Source organism: Mizuhopecten yessoensis, unplaced genomic scaffold, assembly GCF_002113885.1.
Source record: "Mizuhopecten yessoensis strain PY_sf001 unplaced genomic scaffold, ASM211388v2 scaffold11181, whole genome shotgun sequence".
Lineage (NCBI taxonomy): Eukaryota > Metazoa > Mollusca > Bivalvia > Pectinida > Pectinidae > Mizuhopecten > Mizuhopecten yessoensis.
In genome coordinates, this window is record NW_018408920.1 from 1,315,566 (window position 1) to 1,337,471 (window position 21,906).

At 34.6% G+C, this 21,906-nt stretch overlaps 1 protein-coding gene across 1 annotated transcript in view; it reads right to left on the reverse strand.

Annotated features, from left to right (window-relative positions):
* Positions 1-7,160: 7,160 nt before the first annotated feature.
* Positions 7,161-21,906, reverse strand: part of LOC110440423 (glutamate receptor 2-like) — a 100,026-nt gene continuing 85,280 nt past the window's right edge. Inside the window, exons 9-18 of the mRNA XM_021483493.1 lie at positions 19,427-19,639; positions 19,002-19,071; positions 18,163-18,299; positions 17,546-17,898; positions 17,086-17,284; positions 15,517-15,761; positions 12,198-12,306; positions 10,080-10,214; positions 8,812-8,952; positions 7,161-7,913 (exon numbers count right to left, since the gene is read on the reverse strand). Of these exons, the coding sequence (XP_021339168.1) occupies positions 7,842-7,913; positions 8,812-8,952; positions 10,080-10,214; positions 12,198-12,306; positions 15,517-15,761; positions 17,086-17,284; positions 17,546-17,898; positions 18,163-18,299; positions 19,002-19,071; positions 19,427-19,639 (1,674 nt within the window). The 3' untranslated portion in view covers positions 7,161-7,841. The remainder of the gene's footprint in view (positions 7,914-8,811; positions 8,953-10,079; positions 10,215-12,197; positions 12,307-15,516; positions 15,762-17,085; positions 17,285-17,545; positions 17,899-18,162; positions 18,300-19,001; positions 19,072-19,426; positions 19,640-21,906) is intronic.

The following is a 21,906-nucleotide window of genomic DNA, read 5'->3' on the forward strand; positions in this document are numbered from 1 at the left end:
AGAATTCGTAAAGATGGATGCATCTTCATTCACATTTCCAGAGCTCAACTTGGAATATTTGATTCAACGTGCGGCACCTACGAGTTATCATTAGCTCCAGGCTATATCAGTGAGCATCTTAGTGAAAAGGAATAAACCAGCGAATCTTTTTAAAACATCTTCTCTGTTGATTAGATATTCATTCCATCCAAACTGGAACAAATATGTTTCTTCTTTTTTTTGGGTCAGTTTTCAGTCATAATGATCAGACTATACATAAAGCCATGAATTTTGATGCATAGACCATATGGTCATTTGATCTCTTCTTTAAATATGTTTCACCTCATATTTTGGATTGGTATTTTTGTCACTGGTAGTTCATGGCCTAGTCCATCTATCATCAATTTTGTTTTAGTATACAAAAGTTATAAGATACTTTTATTCTAAGATGAACACATTTTTTGTCTGGAAATATCATTGCTTGAGATGGTTTCTGGCTGTTCAGTTGTCTGTAATTATCTTAAACCTAACCATAGCAAGGGAGTTTTACATGTATACTGTAGTATAACTCACCATAGCAAGGGAGTTTAACATGTATACTGTAATATAACTAACCATAGCAAGGGAGTTTTACATGTATACTGTAGTATAACTAACCATAGCAAGGGAGTTTTACATGTATACTGTAGTATAACTAACCATAGCAAGGGAGTTTTACATGTATACTGTAGTATAACTCACCATAGCAAGGGAGTTTTACATGTATACTGTAGTATAACTCACCATAGCAAGGGAGTTTTACATGTATACTGTAGCATAACTAACCATAGCAAGGGAGTTTTACATGTATACTGAAGCATATGATCCCTGGTGTCGGTTGCATCGTAAATGCTCCTTCAATTCATTGTTAGTTTGACAACATTCGTCGTTTGGGGAAAAAACTCCGTCTTTTTGAGAATTTTAGTTTTATGCTTCCACGAAAAACAGAAGAAGAATCAGTAATATCAATTTTCTCTATAGACTTCTTTTTACCTTCATCATTTTCCATTTTCTGAAAAATCTAAAAAAAATATGTCTCTTTACCTTATCAACGACCCCCGGATATTAGCAGAATAAAAATGTAATATTTGTTTTTTAATAAAAACAATTTGATTAATAAAATCTCCTGGCGACTGTCTTCTAAACTATTTAAATCACTATACTTATTTTGAAGATATTTTAATACATTGCGCTTAACCTTAGCCTTCTTTTTGCAATATCCAATAATACAAAATCAAATAACGGACTAACAATCATCCCAATCCTCTAAAGAAACAGGTTTCTTATAATTCAAATCAAACCAAATTGTTTTGAAAGCAATCTGAAAAAGCTCGTTCATATTTAACTTCCAATAAATAGGACCGAACTTAACATCAGAAAATAATTTAATTTTTAGAAATACAAAATCATGATCAGACCCTCCAGATTGAAAAGGTTTGTTCTGCATAAGATTTTTACACTATAGAACTGGGCATTTTTTATGCTATTGAACTGGGCATTTTTTACACTATTGAACTGGGCAGTTTTTACACTATTGAACTGGGCAATTTTATACTATTGAATAGCCTACTATCGAACTCGGTCATGCTTTACGTAAGAGTAGCACGTGTACATTCAAACACGTCGTGTGATACAAATGAATAGGTCAGACGAGGGACATACAGATGTGTCCAAAACATTTGTTGTACATACTTTTGCTTCTTACTGCACAACATTAAAAAAACGTGTATTGTTTACAGCAATATACCATACATACTGCCAGGTTTTAAAACTGATGACCTTTCCTTTTTTTTATACAACATTTCATCTTGAAATTTTATCACAATTTTGTTTACACAAACAATGTGCGTATTAAACGTGTCGCAATATTTCAAGACCGACTGGTCAAACGTTGACTGAGTGAGTTATTTGTGTAACAACACGAAACGATTCTGTACATTCTTTCACCGTATACCAATACAACACTATAACTTGTCGGTGCAGCGTTGTATTAAATGTGTTAACTGTACAACACTCAAACCATGTGTCGCTTTTCAACATTTTCTTGAATTTGGCAATGATTTTTTCGACTGTCTGGCAGTAGATTGTTAACAACTCCAAGGCTGATACCTTATCCAAAACACCGGTTTCCTAAGATACGAGCTTTTGGAACACAACCAGGTTTCTTGTCTCCGACCGCAGAATCGTGCCGGCTCATATAGCACCAGTGAATACTAAAGAGGTGTTCCATTAGTGCTTTTTATAGCACACCGAAACTTTGTACCGAAACCTGCATCGTAAGGGTAATCCATGCATGGATAACACACTGGTGTGCTATGCTGTTTCATTCCAGTACAAGTATACGTAGCAATACAATTATACAGTGTCCAATTCCTGAACAAGTCGTGTACAGTAAAAACTCGACATAATGCCACTCGGCAAATTGGTCACTCCACTAACCGCCAATATATTTCAATGTCCTGTTTACTCATTTTCTTAAACAGTTTCTTAATAAATCTTCCTCAATATATCGCTGAACTCCGTTATAATGCAAAAACATTACTTGACAAACAGTGGCAGTATAATGCTGTTTTGCTACTGTATAACGTATTCGTCAAAGAGCCGATTAGCGAGCTATATATATGTGAAAATTCCTGTGGTTCGAAATTTCGTCTTTACGCCCTTTCGCAAATACAATAACGCCAAGCAACAAAACGAAATAACGAAAAGACAAAAATGCATAAGAGCAATGTAAAAAAAAGATAAAATTTAAAAATTTAAAAAACCCGAAAATACCTCAACCGAAAGTGAAGTAAAAATAACACCAAAAGCATAGAAGTAGAATGGCGTTTTTATCCTTCCTTTTTGGTATAATTTTGTTATTTGTCTCTGCCGCTTTTTGTTACAGTTTGCTTCGGCGGATATTCGTCTTTTCATTACGTATCTTTGATGTTTGTCGCTAGGCGCCGTTTAACGGGCGTCAAAGTGAAAGACTAAATGTCGTATATGAGCAACCATACACATGTAGATTGCATATATAATATCTTTGATTTCTGTGTATAACCTTATCGTTTATTGACGAAAATATAACAAAAACATTTAATAATTTCTAACATATTTTATCTGATAACATTTTTTATGTAATATATCATTCAGTGTGTTGTGAAGTATAAATAGGTACATTTTATAGCAATAAATATTGTGTCAATACATAGAAGTGATCATATAGGCATGTAATCTACATGACAAATACCAACCTAGTTTAATTATTTGAAATTATAATTAAAAATCAACATTCGATGCTTCATTGTTATATACACTATCTCTCATTTTGCCAATTCAAAGATTCTGCTATTTGTCAGCTTCTTCCCTTTGCGTGAACCTATCTGTTACAATATTCCCGATATAAGGTTTCAGTACTTTTTACCAAACAATGTTTACTTCCTTTCCACCAAACAATGAAAACTTCAGTCCCATATAATTTGTACTCTTTTCTCTGTTTACTTCAGTGTTTTGACAATGCTCTAATCTTTTTAAAATAATTGGTCTCCCAAGATAAGATTAGCTTCTTGTTAACATAATTTATTTTATCCTTTCTTATGAATTAGTATATTTTTCCATACCTGTAAAACCCCGGTCAAACTCATGTTGAAGATGTATTTGATCATTTAGTCCCCATTATAACTTAAAATGTCCTCCCTCCAGATACAATATGATGCTTAGTATCTAATTCAATATGATGTATATTTCAACGTTTCTCCCCCAATTACAATATCACGCTCAGTACCTTACCACCTGTGAAGTTCATTTTCATCTCTTCTCCCCCAATTACAATATCACGCTCAGTACCTTACCACCTGTGAAGTTCATTTTCATCTCTTCTCCTCCCATTTACCATATTACGCTTAGTATCTCAATTCCTCTGATGTGTATTTTATCTCTTAATAATATAATTTCTACATCCTTTTCCAAGACCATGTTAAGTTACCTTCTTCCTTTTGACCATTTGCATACACTCATACCTCTTTGATACTCCCTGGGTTACACCCACTTACGTTCTCTGCACCACTGAAAAACGTCACTACAACATCGAAGGCTCAATGTGCGCCACCTTGTAGATGAGACAGGAAAACAAGTACATCAAAAGCATCTCACGGCCGTGTAACAGTAAAATTGAATGGCTTTAAATTCAGGTGTTGCTCCTATGAAATCTTCAAAAAACAGGTATCAGCCTAGCGATTGGTCAAGATTTTTTACCCATGACCAATCAAATATCCAGCCGAGAGTCTTACATTTTATCTGACATAGGGGAACAGAGAGCGTAAGTAAGCGTTACCCCTTGGGTATTGAGGATGATTCATACAGAGACATTCAGTCATTCATACAAATAATGAAACTGTGTTGGGACAGCCACATTCAATTCCTGGACGAAACTCTAATACATTTCTGAAAAACACAATGTAAATTTTGATATTTAATACAAAACTTTGATTACTGTATACACGGAACACTGTCCAATCATTTTAAAACCGGAACATTCGATGTTGCCTATTTGTATGGTTTGCTATGCAAATTAAACTTAGTAATGCAAAAAGAAACCGCATATTCATTCCGATTAAATTCCCTTTTATGTGAAATTAAGGAATTAAGATAAAAAGTAAAAAACAATGCATATGTACATTTTTGATGCACATATCAAAATGTTAATTGAATATGCATATACAAATACACTGGCTAATATACTTCTTAAGTTGGAAACGAAATCTTCAATAATTTAAAATCTAACAAAGAGTTATTGTGTTTTCTAGCTAGTTCGGTGAAACCTTCCTTACGATTACATATTCTATGTCCTACACAATAACGCAATTTGTTTTGATGTTTCGGAAATCAGGAAATGATTGTTAATCATATAGTAAACAAATCAAGACGACATAAATGCCATACTGTCATACGAATTTATCAAAACATTACTCATAGTTCGCAAAACATTTACTATGCATCCTTCTTTTGCCATGCATTGAGAAGGCAAATATCGTTATGAAACTATAACAGAATTTGCTATTGTGGCGTCATCAATCTCTATTTTGACGTCATCGATTTCATTGTTGTCAAAACCTAATTTGCTGTTCAAAATCTGTTCGAAATAACTAAATAAAGCATAACCACTCTATCAAAATGTAAAAATAAGTAATTAATATTTTAGAAAATATTGGTATGGTCCTATAACACAAATTTCTATTGCTGACAAACTTACATTAAGCCCCACCGTGCTTTATAAAGTTTGTCATAAATAGCAATATAGCAATGTACACACATTGCTATATTGCTATTTATGACAAACTTTATAAAGGACCATAACAACATTTGCTAAAACATTAACTGCTTAAATACTATTATTATCAGAAATCTATAAATGTAAGACAAACATATGTAGTAACTACCGATATTTGTTTCTAACAACAGTTCTCTCTATCTCGCAAAAAGTCTTTCGAATATGTGTATTTGCAAAACATAAGTGATGTAGCATTATGCATCACCATAATTATCCACTCAATTTTGGCTTATGTGTTGATGCATCCTCGAAATCACAGGGTAACGCTCTTCTACGTTCTTCGTACCACTAGATTTTGTCATGACCGAAATCGAATTCTCTGCGAGACACCTTGTGAATGACACAAGTAGACACGTTTGGTCCTTAGATGTACATAAACAATCGTGCGGTTGCGTGACGGTGATATTGACCGATGTCGCTCCTCTGTAATTTCAAATGATTAATCCTGGCGATTGGTCATGTTTTTTTAAACCTAGAAAATCAAACAGCTATCTGTTTGCTTTCGATTTCGGCATGACAAATTCCATGGAAGCAGAGAACGTCAGTGATCGTAATCCCTGTAATTTCAAGAATAGTGTTGACAGCAATGTACATGCTTGACTTGATATATGGAAGACATATTGCATTGATTGTTCTGCCCTCCTTGTGTTTTATTTGAGATATACATGTTTATATATAATTATATATTTACATTTGTGTTGCAGTGCCTCTAGATAACAGTACCAACTCAAAGTGTTTTTATGATTCTATAAAAGCAAGTGTGTAGTAATATTAATAGTACTACATGTACCATTATATGACCTCTAACCCCCCCTCCCCCCCTCTGACCCTCCCCCCTCCCCAAATACACACACACACACAAAAAAATAAAAACGAAACGAGATAATTTAATGAACGGTTAAAAACATATACACATATCTTATCTATTTTTTTTTAATTATCAACAAGAAATCACCCTGTTTAAAGAAATTGAAGTCCGCGTATTCATCGACTCAAATCCGTCGTGTGCTAACTCCAGCCACAGACATTTGTAACGAAGCCCTGTGCACCGACAGCGACGTCCCGGACGTTTCCCTTAAGGCACATCACGTTTATGTCGGGCCATCGAAGCGTGTTTGCTATTAGATCCTATAACATGTCCTTTTTAACAGAACAGAATAATTCGCTGTCCACTGCACTAGCGTCCGTTGTAAGTGGCGAAGCATTGCAAATCGTCCCGGCTCGTCGGCCAGTCCCCTTAGTGACAGTAACACATGCCGAATGCTCAAACGATGAGCTTGTCCTGTTGACACAGTCGATCGACACCCGAATTCAGGCAACAGCATCTTTTAAATCGTTATCTGGTTTTGCACTTTCAATTTCCATTAACCCGTCTTGTTAAAAGTCTAACCGCTTCGTTGGCTGATGAGCATAGCTGCTGCACAACCGTTGTTTAACGGTCAGCTATCTCCGCGAACACGGAATAAAATTCCTGACTTTTTACAACTAAAATATTTTAGAGTTTATTTGTTTCAAATTTAGATCTACTGACAATTTTTAAGATAGTCAATGCTTGTTAAACATGCTGGTAATATAAATCAAATGATTAAAAATATGCAAAGTGGAACTATTTGTTTATTGCTCAACTGTGTACTTCGTCACCGCCGACAACGCATCATCTTTCCCGCGAAAAAGGGTGTTCAATTAATGCTGTTTTCATGGCGATGTTTTGCTTTTTTACATGAAAAAAACCCCATATTTCTTAATTTCAAATAATAAAAGTGGATGTAACAGAATGTAAATATAAGGTTTGAAATGCATCTTTTTAACATTCATGAGGGTATGCAACACAGTTCCGTTCAAACATATTCTCCAAGATGCGCGTTTCTTAAATACATAATCAGACACAGAAAAATTACGAAAGGTATTTCATATATTTAACCTTCAGATCAAAACACATTTGTGTATATGATAAATCTTGTTTATATTAATGGAATAAATGGTACAAAAACACAAATGACGAAGGAAGACATGTATATGACTCTTGTGCTCTTTGGGCCTCAAACTTCCAAATCTCCAATCCTAAATACAACCGCTGGTCGTACCGCCCCATCATCTCACCTTCTTAAAAATGTTAAAAAGAAGGTTTTGATGTTGCATAACCATATTCTCGATACGGTTATAATTGCAAATCGTCTAATGATGATTTGAGGTATTAGTAGTATGGAGCTCTTGGCGCCGTAGTTCTTGAGTTCAAGGCTGGGATAGGAACGAGTCATAAAATTGGCTTCCTTCATCACTTGTGTTTCAATGTCATTCATGTTTTTATATATAAGTGCAGTAGAACCTGAACATTATGCAAACAATTTCTAATCCGGCATAACGTAATCTGTGGATAAGAACTAACTTATATCATATTACCATTATCGTTATGCTTTATCATGTGATTTTCTTTAATCCGGACAAAAGGTTACAAATGTTGGAGCTAACGGGATGTCACCAGTTTCGTTGACGAATGTTATGTGGGATTAAGTCAAACATCGGTATGAGTATTTCTGTCGTCCAGCGCTTCAAATCCGATTAACTGTGGCGTGCCATATGTGAACTGAAATGTTAAACAATGAATACATTGAAAGCTGAGTAAATTCCAACAACTGTTTTTTCCTGTGTTGACATTATTTTGCATGGACATTCTAAATCTTGATATTTCCTGACAATGTACAGCACCATGTTCCTTATTGCTATCGTATTATTCTTTTTACCATTGATGGTCTACATCTTGATATTTCCTATTGACAGTTGACATGGTAAAACTCTATTTTCCCTATTGATTTCGTATAACTCATTCTCCCGTTGACGTTTGTCGTCGTCATATTTTTCCAGACACTGCCTAACTTCCTTTTCCATGGCTGCTATTTATAGTCATTCTCCCAATACGGTATAAATCTTGATATTGTTTGATATATTTTCCTCTTATATCCATTGACACCTCCCACTGACAATACGTTTTCCTTAATTCTGAGCTTTCCATACAAACTGATAAAAACATTCATTCTATTCCCCAAATGCTAGACTTTTGCAGGTTATATCGCGCAACCGAAAACAAGAAGACAACACAATGTTTTGCGCGGTATTTGTAATTCTTACTTCAGATCGGTTGAAGTTGCACGACGATACAATAATAAATAGTAATTTGTATGAAGTAAAACTTTTTTTTAAATCAAATTATAAGTGATAACCATAACACTTTGTTCACTTTTGTGCATAACCTGCAAACTGTTTTTTCGGTATATACCTCAAATATGTATGTATACCTGGCTAATCTTTAAGAAACTTCTATTCTATTCAGCTCAACATCAAGTCCATTCTTACATCCAAACCCGATCCATTCACATTTTGAAATCTACAGTTATAGTTAAAGTATATCGCATAACCGAAAACATAACTAAACTAGGCACCATATGCTTGCAATTTTTTGCTGTTGTTGATATTTTGATATTTACCGTTCTTACACTTTTATCTTGGGAGAAATCGGCGGGGTAATGAGGCGGAGGAGTGGTGTATTCATTGACGTCGCCGTTTTCGCGTTCTGAGGGTGTGTCAATCAATGACGTGGCCGTTTCTGTCCCTTTCATGTAGGCAGGCTGTGCAAATAGATTTCAAATAGAAATTATCAGCCAGTGGACCTTTTGTTCTTGTATTTGTTGCTTAGAGTATCTTTGAGTGTAATTTTCCATCAGTCTTTCCTTTCAATATACTTCTTTTAATGTGGAGTATATTAAATAATTCCAAGTAATATAATTAGTGTTCTTGTCGAGCAATTGTCAACTCACATATATCTGATAGCGCTTTCATAGTTTTAAACTCCATACTGGATAAACAGTCAAACTCATTATCTATTAAACAAAACTTCATCTTTTACACTTAATGTTTTTGTAGGTTAAGGTTTATACAATGTACATGACTGTTTTCAGTCAGAACTTCAATTTATTATGAATAATCCAGTCAAGGTTAAAACTGTACAGAACTTCTTCTACTACTAATAAAAGCATATATGGCATGTCACATACACTTTTAGTCAAGCAGTTGCGGATCCAGAGGTTTTTTTAGGGCTTCAGAAAACCACCCCAGTCTGAGAATTTTCTTTAAAAATTATGTATTTTCACCATTTTCCTCAATTTCCCCCACATGGAAACCCCCTGGAAATTTGGATCCGCCACTGTCAAGATATTTAGAATGCAATGCCAATGCTGTGTTGAAAAGGATTATATAAAATGTATTATACATTTGTGACGTATGTCTTGTCCTTTTATAAGATATTTGATATAGACTGTATAAGAAATAATATTTAGGATGTATCATAAACGATATAGGATATCTTAGGAAATATACAATATGTCTTATATCTTTATTTAAAAATATACAAATATCCTAATTTTGCTTTATAAGAAATATTATATATCATTTGTCAAACATTTGTATCTTATTCAAATTTCTTTACGAGATATCATATACCTTTTATGATATATCACTTATATAATGAATATCATTATCACGGCTTGCCATGCACAAAAACAAAATCGAAACTCAAAATCAATAAAAATACAAAAAAACCATGAGATACCAAAACAAACAAACAAATCAAGTAGTGCGTATAGTACCTGTATATGATATATCAGCTTATAATTTTAATTTGATATAAATTAATTCCATAAAACTTATTTCAATGAAACCGAAATATGAATGTTGAATAATGTTACGAAACAGCTACCTTTGGTACAAGGCGTAGTCTTTTCATACCGAACTCTATGGCCCCTAAAATGACGGCACTGACCAGTCCACCAATCAGGATGTAGAATACCCCGGCGACGTTGCTAAGAGACAAAGACTTCTTTCCAGAAGATCCCTGATATAAACATATACAACATGTATTGATGTAATCATTTCATTTCAATCTGTTTTGATAAAGTCATTTTATTTGTAGAACTTTCACATTTGTTCAGGTGAATGTTTTTACTCAACACAGACTTTAAGGGGGTCTCTGTTGAGTCGGTCTGTTCTGAAATGTCTATATATCGTACACTTACCTTTTTTCAAGCACCATATCTGCGTTTACCTATCACACAGAAGGACAGCTAATCTTTAAGGAACTTTTTATTTTTAATGGATCTGTTTTGATGAAGTCACTCTTTTTTTAGCACTTTCACCTTTGTACCAATGATTGTGTTTACTCAACACAGGTTTTTATAGAGTTGATACTTTTTGACCAGTTCTCTGAGCGATATACCTCAAGGCAGGACATTATAAGAATGTATACTGGAAAATTAAATTGCAGGTGAATGTCTAGAAAAAAATATATAGTAAAAAACATAAGAAAGGGTTATAATAAGAAATTATTATAAATGTAATATCATTTATATTCTCTGTTAATACAGCATCAATATTTAAAACGAGTTTTGTCCCTTAGATCAGAAACAATTCAGGAAATGCTAAACGTTATAATGAGTTTGAAATAATTTACATCATGAAATACAAATCGCCTTATACATATATACACCTCAACCCATCCTCTTTATTTCATTACAAGATAATAAGATCAGGCTATGCGAGTTATACGAAAACGCTTAAAATTCGGGCAATTCGCCTCTATCGATCGGCATAATTACTTATCTGAAGCAAAATGCGCTTAACCACCCTTCCAAAATACATGGTCGTGGTCGTATTTTAAATGGTCTGCATGCTATTTTTTTCTTTCCTTATTTTTTAACCTTCGTGTCATCGATTTTGTGTTTATGTTACCATTTCGTTGACAATTTAGTTTCTCTAGCTGTTTTCTTATAATTGTCTGTCTGACTGAGTAATTACTTTGTCGATATCCACAGTACAACATCCTTGCCTATCTTGTCACTATCCACAGTAAAATTACACTTATTACCTTGTTACTTTCTAGAGTACAATGACCCCTACGCACCTTATCAATATACACAGCACAGTGGCACCTACTAAGCTTGTCACTGTCCACAATACAATGACCTCTCCAAACCTTGTCAATATCCACAATACAACGCCTTCTACTAACCTTGTCACTAACCACAGCACGACGACCCCTTTCTCAGCTTGTTACTATCCACATTACAATATCACTTCTAATCTTGAAAATATCCACAATACAATGATCCCTACGTACCTTGTCCCAATCAACAGTACAATTACCACTACTAACATTGTCAATATCCACATTAAAATGACCCCTACGTACCTTGTCACTTTCCACCGTATAATGACCACTACTTACATGTACCTTGTCACTATCCACAGTATAATGACCCCTAGTAACCTTATCACTATCCACAGTATAATGACCCCCAATAACCTTATCACTATCCACAGTTTAATGACCCTCAAACCTTTTCACTATCCACAGTACAATGTCCCCTAATAACCTTTTGACTATCCACAGTACAATTGCCCCTACTAACCTTGTGACTATCCACAGAACAATGACCCCTACTAACCTTGTCACTATCCACAGTATAATGACCCCTACGTACATTGTCACTATCCACCGTATAATGCCCCCTTCTAACCTTGTCACTATCCACCGTACAAGGAACCTTACTTACATGTACCTTGTCACTATCGACTGTATAATGACCCCTACTAACATTGTAACTATCCATGTATAATATCACCTACTAACCTTTCACGATCCACAGTACAATGGGCCCTTATTACCTGGTCACTATCCACCGTACAATGACACCTACTTACATGTTCTTTGTCACTTACCACAGTACAATTACCCCTACTTTCCTTGTCACTTTCCACAGTATACTGATCATACTAACCTTGTCACTATCCACAGTACAATGAAATGTCCGCTACTCACTTTGCTGCTATCCTGAGCACACTGACTTTTATCTTGCCACCATTTCTGTCGTAGTTTGTGTAGGACCCCATTCTCTTTTATTGTCAACACTGCTAAGTTAATGTCGTCCCTGAAATCATCAATTTATCATGCCCAGTGTAGCATACAGTGTGCAAGTGAACTTATTTCAAGCGATTCTTATTTTAAAAGTGTACGACGGTGTAGAATTGCTTGTTCGGCAGAAGTGCGATGTATAATAGATACACACCTATATTCCCAACAACCCGTCTTTCGTACTCTTCTAGGAGATTATTAGATTATTGGAGTTGTTTATTGCATGAATTTGTGACGTCATAAAATTGATCGGTGAAACAATTATTTAACTTTTTGCGTTAAATCATGGGATATTTGGTTTCAAATTCAAAAACACATTTAAACCAGTTATACATATTCCGTTTCTGACTAGAATTCCTCATGAAAAAACTAAGAAAATAAGTAGCTGCGATTTATTTATTTCACCTACCAACCCAATTCTGTCATTTAGAGTTGTAAGCGTCCTATATATTTTAAATATAACATATACTGCTCTAAATAGTTAAGAAGATGACCTTAATATCAGCTTTTAACGCATATATACACGCACAAACTATTGCTTGCATCATTCACAGCAAAATGAAAAATGAAATGTTGAGACTTCAACATAAAGCATTTAGTTTTAAAAACACAATGATTGTGTGTACAAAGATAATTCTAATTAGTAGTCTGAAAATATATATATACGTGTAGATGTTTAAGTATCATATTTTATTTATTTCACTCCAACTTATGAAAATATTGTCTAAAAATAATGGTTCACATTTTAATGGACGGCCGTGCAAATACATGTAAACCGGCCAAGGAGCTGGTTATGGTCGCTAATAAGTTAAATTCTTGTCTTTATATCAATTTTGTGCGTAGACAATGAATTTACATAGATTTGTGAATTAATTTCATATTTATGACCAATAACTATCAACTATTAAATGATTTTGAAAATTCTCCTTAACATGAATCGCTATGTTAATTTGAATGGTGTAAGAACTTTTCTAAAGGATCCCCGTACCACTGCCAAAACTAAAACTATCCATTCGAAACTGATATTTTCCGGCATGTCTTTGGCTTAGACAAGTCATTTTTGAAAAGGTACTTATACTTTGCAGGTCTTTAACGAAAACTTAATGGAGATGAAATAAACAAACTTTAATCAACAGACATGCTCCTAATGTAAAATAGTCTGCGGTGCCAGACCGGGATTCGAACCCTGGACTTCAGACTGTTATACCGTCGCTGAAACTGATTGAGCTACCTAAACAACGGAACTGTACGATCCAAGTTCTGCTACAGTCATACCAAAACGGACGTTAATGGAAGGTTACTGTGAATAGGAAATACGGCAGTGTATTGAGTCAGGGATCCTTAATCTATTATTTCAAAATCCAAATTAATATCAATCCAAGGATCTTTACGATCAGAATAACATGATGTGTCTGTTTCATCGTTACATCACTGATTGTATATCTGTGCAATGTCAACAAGGCAAATTAGTAGATGTCCGATTTGTTTTAAGTTCACAGCATTTCTTGATCTGAAATAAATTTTTACATTACCTGTCTTTAAAGCATATACGATTCAAAAGTATTTCCTATGTAAAAATGTATACAACTACATGGTTCATACATACCCAACATACACATGTGGATCTGACCATCACTACTTACGTAAGTATATCAATGATGTTTAAAACGAACTGCATAGTTAATATTTACCATGTCTTACTTCATAGTTCATCAACTCATTTCAAATCTTGGGACATAAATCCAAATTGTTTAGCGATACATTATGGACATTTCTTTGTTAAGTAGTAAACGGAATAAATATGTTTTGATCACAAACCCATTGTTTAATGATAACAAGATATTATACACATCGATAATCCTTTCACCGATAGTAATACTGTTTTTGAAATAGCTCAATTAAGTCAAACGCACAATTTTGTATACAATTCTTGAATAGTGTTGATCTTCATTAATCTGAATAAATCAAAAGATTCAGGTATTTGCATTTTAATTGCATAATTTCAGCTGTATGCTATAAGCTAAAATATTAAGTAGCTTCTTTCTGAACAAATCTTCTTCTTGCAATACAGAATAAATTGATGAAAAACAATAAAATCTACTAATTAAAAATTGAAAATTTCTACAAAGTTAAACAGTATATTATATGTTTGTTTGATGTCAAAGACATACACGGTTTCAGTAGTGTTCCTACTTATATCGGGAGCTCAATGAAAGCTACGGGATGTAACCATGTTACTGCCATAGGTTTGTACATTACCTTAAACGTCTGAAAGAAAGGACATTATGGTCATCCTTTAAACCCAACCAAAATGCAGCATCTTAGTGTACAGAAGTCTTTTGACAGTTAAGGATGGACGAAAACACGTTATATGGTATATATAGTTTATAATTTGCTGATAAAAAACAGTACCGATGTCTCTATACATATAACATATATTTAAACATATTAGTGTTCCATAACAATGATGATGTGTATTTTTTAATCGGATACGCCAACGAAACGTAGTCAAGGGTACAAAATATCCTACAGTGCGACATTGAACAAATTATATTTTTAAATCACGAAATGCTGCGAACCGTAAAACGTACCAATCGGACAGTTTGATGCATCAACTTCAAATTTGTGTTGATGTCTACTTCAGAAACAATTTGTATATTACAAGGAAATTAAGACAAAATTCAGGTGCAAGGCTTGCAGTGATGTGATGACGATACAGCACATCTACAGAAAACTTTAGACACTTCATGCGTTTTTTAAACAAGATATATTAACTATAATCTATGTGAATCAGTCCATGCACAAACGATATTCTAACATCAAGAAATAACTTACCAGCCACCTTAACAACAGTTTGTCCACAACATCAAAAACAACCGTTATGTCCGATTCCGATATTTTTAGTTTTTCTTTATTTTTTTATTTGTATTTGATTATAGGAAACCCATACATATCGACCCTGTCAATCATTTATTTTCCGAAAATAGTAAAGTGTACGTTCCCTGTAACGCGTGTTGTGTAATATCCTGCTAAAAATTCAAGAAAGGGCATTTAGTTGTTCCTAATCGTCTCGGTAAAAAAATATTGTCAAAATATTGATTAACAAATAATCTCAAAAAAATGTGTTCACGAGAGTTTAGTGGTTTACAGCATTCAACTTGCGGCTCCAGTTGTAAACCTATCCCTTTATGTTAAGGTTTTATATCCCAGAACGAACACCACGTACCTCAAATAATAATTTTCTGGAGAGGCAATCCCAAATCCTTTAGAATTGAGATTCCTGCCAACTCTCATAGTGTCGCATGGTTCACGACTGTTGATGTATTCGTTGCCCGACGACTCCATTAAAAACGCATATTTTCCTTTTGAGTTTCGGACTCGCTCAATTCCTGTGGACATCTCTGCAACCATAACTGACGGTTGTGTCGACATGAAGTGCCACATCGTCTGGTATATAGGCACTTTTGATGTCTGACAAATCAAAATGAATTTCCTTAAAAAACCAGCAGTGCTGTATTTTATTGTTTTAAGCCCTAAACTACTCGCGCTCTGAATACACCTGTTGTTGTTTGACAGTGTTTACCTCGTGGGTTTCTATATAACTCACTGTTTACGCCCTATAACCCACTCTTAATCTCCAATTTCGAGACAATAAAGCTTGACTGTAATTACAGAACGATGAAAGTTCCTAGTTTTTCTGATGTACATGGATACAATATAGTTGTCTAATGTATATTTGAAATCACAAAAATCTATTTCCAACCTGTTCAGGAATGAATAATACGTTTTAACATAATCAACATAGAAACATCTGTCTTTTAATTCTTTGATTCAGTTGAGAGAATATAGTGTTCCTCGACGCCGATCTTCATTGAAAACTGAACGGATTCATAATACAAGGTCTGATGGTTTGATGGAGAATATTTGCAAAGCTCAGATTTACATTTTAAGCGTACAAATAAAGGGGAGGTAACTATGAGAGTTATTCTGTGAACACCATCTAAATAAACACGAAACGCTACAAAGTTATAGTCTGTAATGTCATACATTCTTATTGCCAAAATATATTTCCTAGAAACGTTGTCAGAGCTAATTGATTCCAAAATAAAAATAAAATCATTTTTAAGTGACAAGCTTTTAATATTTATAAAAAAAAGCCAAAATAGCCAAAGACATTCGAGCAGCTCACTAGCGCTTTTCCCCCCAAATTGAATCGGAGTCTGGCCCTATTGCATTTAGTTAGCATGCATAACAGAACACTGTTGTTCATAATATCTTTGTGCATTTCATTTTTGCTTTCTTTTTTTACTCCCAAATAGACAAATTACCTCTACAAGTATCGATTAAAGTCGTACTCACCCAACGAACATTTGTGTGTTCGGATTCAGTGCTTATATTGGACCAAATGGATTGTTATTACACCTGATATACAAATCAAATTGAACTCCTGTTTCTACTTATTTTAAATCTTTGAAATAAGTTCATGATTTTTCTTTAAGGAATATATGACACTGTTGGCTATATTTCTGTAAAATTTGGTGTTTTTCCCAAAGGGGTAACCGGCTGTCCCTTATAGTCACCTCTCCTTTACAGTATCTTGAAGGTCTGAACTGAGCTGACAGTGGAGGAACGGTTAGCACGATATTGACTGCGATAACACTGCAATCGGGACGATTGCTTTGGTGTGTTATTGTCGGATTTGCATAACAATGTAATAGTGTTATGCAAATCGAATCACAGGCAATATAAAATCGTGTACGGAAGAAATCAGCAGATTACTTCATTAGTAATTTACCTCGAAAAATTTCCTGCTTGTTCCAGAGGAAATAGTTCCGTACTTGATTTCTGTCTGTTTCGCTAGGTCATCAGCGGACTCAATAGGGGCTACCATTCTCTCAACCGTCAGAAACGCAGCCAGATTAGCAGTGTATGTTGATATTATTATCAAGACGAAAAACCACCAAACTGTTCCAATTATCCGTCCAGATATGGACCTGAGCAGAATTCATTTGTTAAAACATCTATAAGATTAATGCTACATTCTGAAATAAAAACATGTTATTTAAGAAATCGATATTGATGGATTTTGTTACTAATTGACCTAATTTACCGATATTTAAGAAGAATTACTCAAACAAAGAGCTTTACAACTATTATCCTAAACATATACATGCAGAAAAGGATTATGCATATTTTCCTTTAGATTGTATTTGCCTGAATCTTCGTCACGCGGCGATTGTTTAAGCGTAACTTACCGTGGACACGTATCGCTTCCTTGTAACATAAGGGCTCCAGTTGAAAACCAAAAGGAGTTCAGAATGGAAAACTCATTTTCATATTCCCCCTTTAATGCTGCAACCTTCTTCCATTCATAAGGGCTACAGCGACTAACGAGGAACAAGCCCACGCTAACCGCTGCGTAAGCAACTAGAATACAAATCCATATACCAAGTTCTAGTGGCTGCATAAAGGAAAATACCCCTGGTTTTTCAATGTCTGGTTTTTTAATCATTATGCTTATCCCAATGTTCATGAACGGTTTGGTAAAATCGATATCTTTTTCCCGTTCGTACGTAATGGTCAAAGGAGCTATGGCAAGATCTGCTTTCTGTGAAACAAGAAGAAAACAGATTTATTTTAAATGTTCAGAAACATGAAAGTATTGACTAAACATTCTGTAACTCTCCAATTTGGATGTTTTTTTTCTTTAGGAAACCAGAATATATTTTTTCTTGATAAAATTTGCATTTTCATGCAATATCAATTATCACTAGATCAAAACACGGTTATGAACACACATGACTCTGCTTTTATTGTGAATTGCTAGACGTACTTACCGATACTTTCCTTAAGTGTGACCAGAAATACTAACCCCGCTGACAAGTTCTCCTATCATTCCATTCCATGTGCCATTGACTTTGATACCATAGGCGTTATCCCCTACTTCATTCATAGTAAAGTTGAAGTGGAGCAAGTTTGCTATCTCAGTCGCTATATCTAAAGCATAACCTGGCGAAAAGATAATTCAAAACCTGTCTCTAGAAAAGTCACTTTAGTTTCACATATCCCTGTTTCTTTAACTATTCTTCTACGTTTAATTCGATAAAAGATGAACTAGAGATTAAGAAGATGCTATTTCAATTATGATAATATTGACTCTGAAAACATTATTATTGCGAAAGGTTTAAATTCTAACACATGAAACTGAGACCCTTTGATCCCGGAAATGAAGCAAAATATTGTTGAGGAAAACCCGATTGTAAATGCATGTTGCTGCCAATTGAGTTTTTTGTACCTACTTTTAATTTACAATAATGTAGCATGTTTTATGAACATGTTACAGCCTCATGTGTTGGGGTATTTCTTTCTGTATCATTGATATAAAGGGTCAAACAAATTAAACCATTAAACTGTCGTTGTTACTGGTGGGACAAATATGAATATTTGAAACGGAAATATATATTTTACATAAAAAACAGAAGGAAAGCAAAAACCACTGGGGTCAACCTCGTGACATCTACAATAACTACAAAGCCTACACTTTATGGATAGGGAAAGTTACTCATAGCCGGAAAATCCTTTTTGGATGCATTATCTTCTATATAGATGGCAGAATACTCGAAGCGAAAATCTCCGAGAGGGACTCTTCTGCCCTAATCGAAACATGAGTTTCATGAGATGACCGTTCTATTGAACACCACACACACCTACCTTTATATCTGTCATTTCCTGTTAATATTTTTCCATCTTTATTTTCCTTCGGCATTAAAAACGGCTGCGACTTGAAAAGAAAAAAAGAAAAAATTACATATTTTATATTTCAATCACTTTCTATTTAAGCCAAATCCAAGAAGAAAGTTGAATACAATTACTTCAAAAATGATGAGCTCCTGAAGTGCTGACGTCATCTTTTTAGATGACATTAAACTGATGGCATATATAGTATAATGTTAAAAATATTCAGGTTTTCAGTTGACCCATGACATTTAGCAATTTAAGAAGTCAAGTTTTCCTTGAATTTAGAGAAGTCAAATAGACCTTCATTTAAACACCAGTGCAGCAGTACAGTTTGGGTTGTCAAAAACAAACCCTCAAGGGTCTACTGAAAGCCCTGGTATTACAAAGCGAGTCTTTACCAGTATTGTAGTGATGCGTTTTATCTTTGAGTGAGTAACAGGCCTGAGGTCTGGTGGTTCTTCGTCTGAAGTACGGTACCCAAACTCCGGCTGCCAATAACCTATCCGGACTGGCCCGTGGTCTTGCCCTACCGTGCTGACGTTCAGTGTATAATTACGGCGAAATCCCTCAAAATCAAATGATATATGTCCCGTTAGCCCTTCAAATTCTGCCTGTAGCGAATGAAATCAAAATAATTTAAATTATTGTAGTACATTTTTTATGCTCAAATATACATAAAATGTTAGGGACATAAAATGTAAGGGATTGCCAGGGTTGAGAAGCTCCCCCCCCCCGAATCAGAATCAGTGAAGAAGGCAAGATGGCTCTCAATCTCAACACCTCTCTTTAATTAACAGATTTCCAGCAAAACAACCATTGCAACATGTTTTCCTTGTGTTTAGAGGTCATAAATGTAATATTTAGTTACCCTTTCAGTTAAATTATAACCGATATAAGCTGTTAGATTTCAGAGCAACTTGCCTTATTTCTGTACAAAAGCAAAATGATTGACAATTAAATTCAATGGATACGTCATGATTTTAATACATTGTTAAAGACAAAGATGTCAACTCTATGGTAATACTAAGCAGTATTAATACGTTATATTCATACGTGGTCATGTTCTGTCATGTATGGTCATCCATGTTTGTTGCAGTTGAGAAACATGACCCATGGCGTAACTAGTCTTTATACAACGCAATTGAAAGCCTTGATTCGAATTGAGTATAATTCGCTGTCGACCTTTCTGGTGTACATATCCGTAAGTTGTCAAATATGACCATAGTGTAGTCTTGTCGCAGTAAAATAAAAAGGGGATGTTTAATTGTTATATATTTCACGAGTATAACAGAATACCGATAGTTTTCACGATTGCGATACCAATGAATATATGTAACGGTAATTAACAGAAAAAGCATTGAATTTCTATTTAGTACATCTTTTAAAGGTTAAGTGACAAACGTATTGCATCAAAAAAGAGCGAGAATAAGTAGCGTGATATTTGACGCCAAATTTGCACGACGTCACGTTTGACACCAAGGCTAGTGCCGCGCATTTTGAATGGGTTACTCAACGCAGATCTACCGTTCTATGCTTTTTTTTCTCGTAGGATTTGCTTACAAAAATGGGATCAATCATGGAAGTATGTTAATGAATGAATGTATGCTTCAGAAATATACAAAAAGTCCACTTATTCTACCGTCGCGTTATCTGCAGGTTAACAGAAAATATGCGACAGTAAAGAAAAATACGTAATATTTTGATCGGTCAATATGTAATTGATAAAGAACCTTATATCATCCCATGTGAAGATGGAGCATTTTGTATATTTAAGCATTGAACTGTTTTTGTATGGTATTTATGATCTATTGGAATGACACAGCTTTGCAAGCAAACAAATCATAATGCGCGTTAAGCTGTGTCATTCAAATAGATCATAAATACCATACAGAAACAGTTCCATACTTACATTTACGTTTTCTCTGACTCTTATGTTCTTTTTTTAACTTATAATTTATATTTAAAATAAAAATGCCCGCCTTATCGACAGTCCACACAATTTCGTTCAATAGTTTGAACAGCGCATTGTCGCGTGCCGATTGGCAAACAAACACTTCAATTTTATTCCACAATTCAGTATCAATACAATTGCGTATGATATGTCTATAGGGTGATTTAAGTTTATCAATAGAACTCTGAGCTGAAAGTTAGATTTGAAATTGTTTCGATTTTTTCCCCGGAACAAATTTCGCGCGTGGACAAATAAAGTGAACACCGTAAATCCGACCTTGCCCTCCACGAGGGAGTTATTTTTGGAAGTTTATTCGAACTTTTCTCTTAGCTCATTTTGTGAAGAATCCAAGCGTGAATGTATTTGTTGATTGTATGGGAACCTGACAACAGTCGGTAGATTCTATAACAGCCTCGTTATTTGACATGTCGTCGGAAACTGAGGAACCGTGGTTGCGAGACGCGTGAAACTGATAGCGTTTGAAGTGAGTGATCTTGCGACGCATCACAGGTTCGTTACAAATGTCTGAAATGTTTATGTGTGCTGTAACTCATATCAGTAGGTCTATAACGTATATGTCATTAGGTCTATAGAATATGTGTATTTCAGACATTTGTAACGAACCCCTGTTGATCAGTGCAGTGTAACAGACGATATTTCTGTTAAAAAATGCATGAGCGTTAAAACTGTTTCAATTGCCGGCATTGGTGATTTCAACCGATGTGCATTTTGTACGATATTGCAGACCTTGGTCTTGTTTTCGTTGCAATAAAAGTGCTTTTTATTTTATTTTTTATTTTGCACATAAATTTACAATGACATTGTCAAATCTCACAATGCCCAGCGATATTTCAATAGCCGTCATGTTTATTTATATTGGATATTGTAGTTCCGGTCAGTACAACACTGACCAGAACTACAATATCC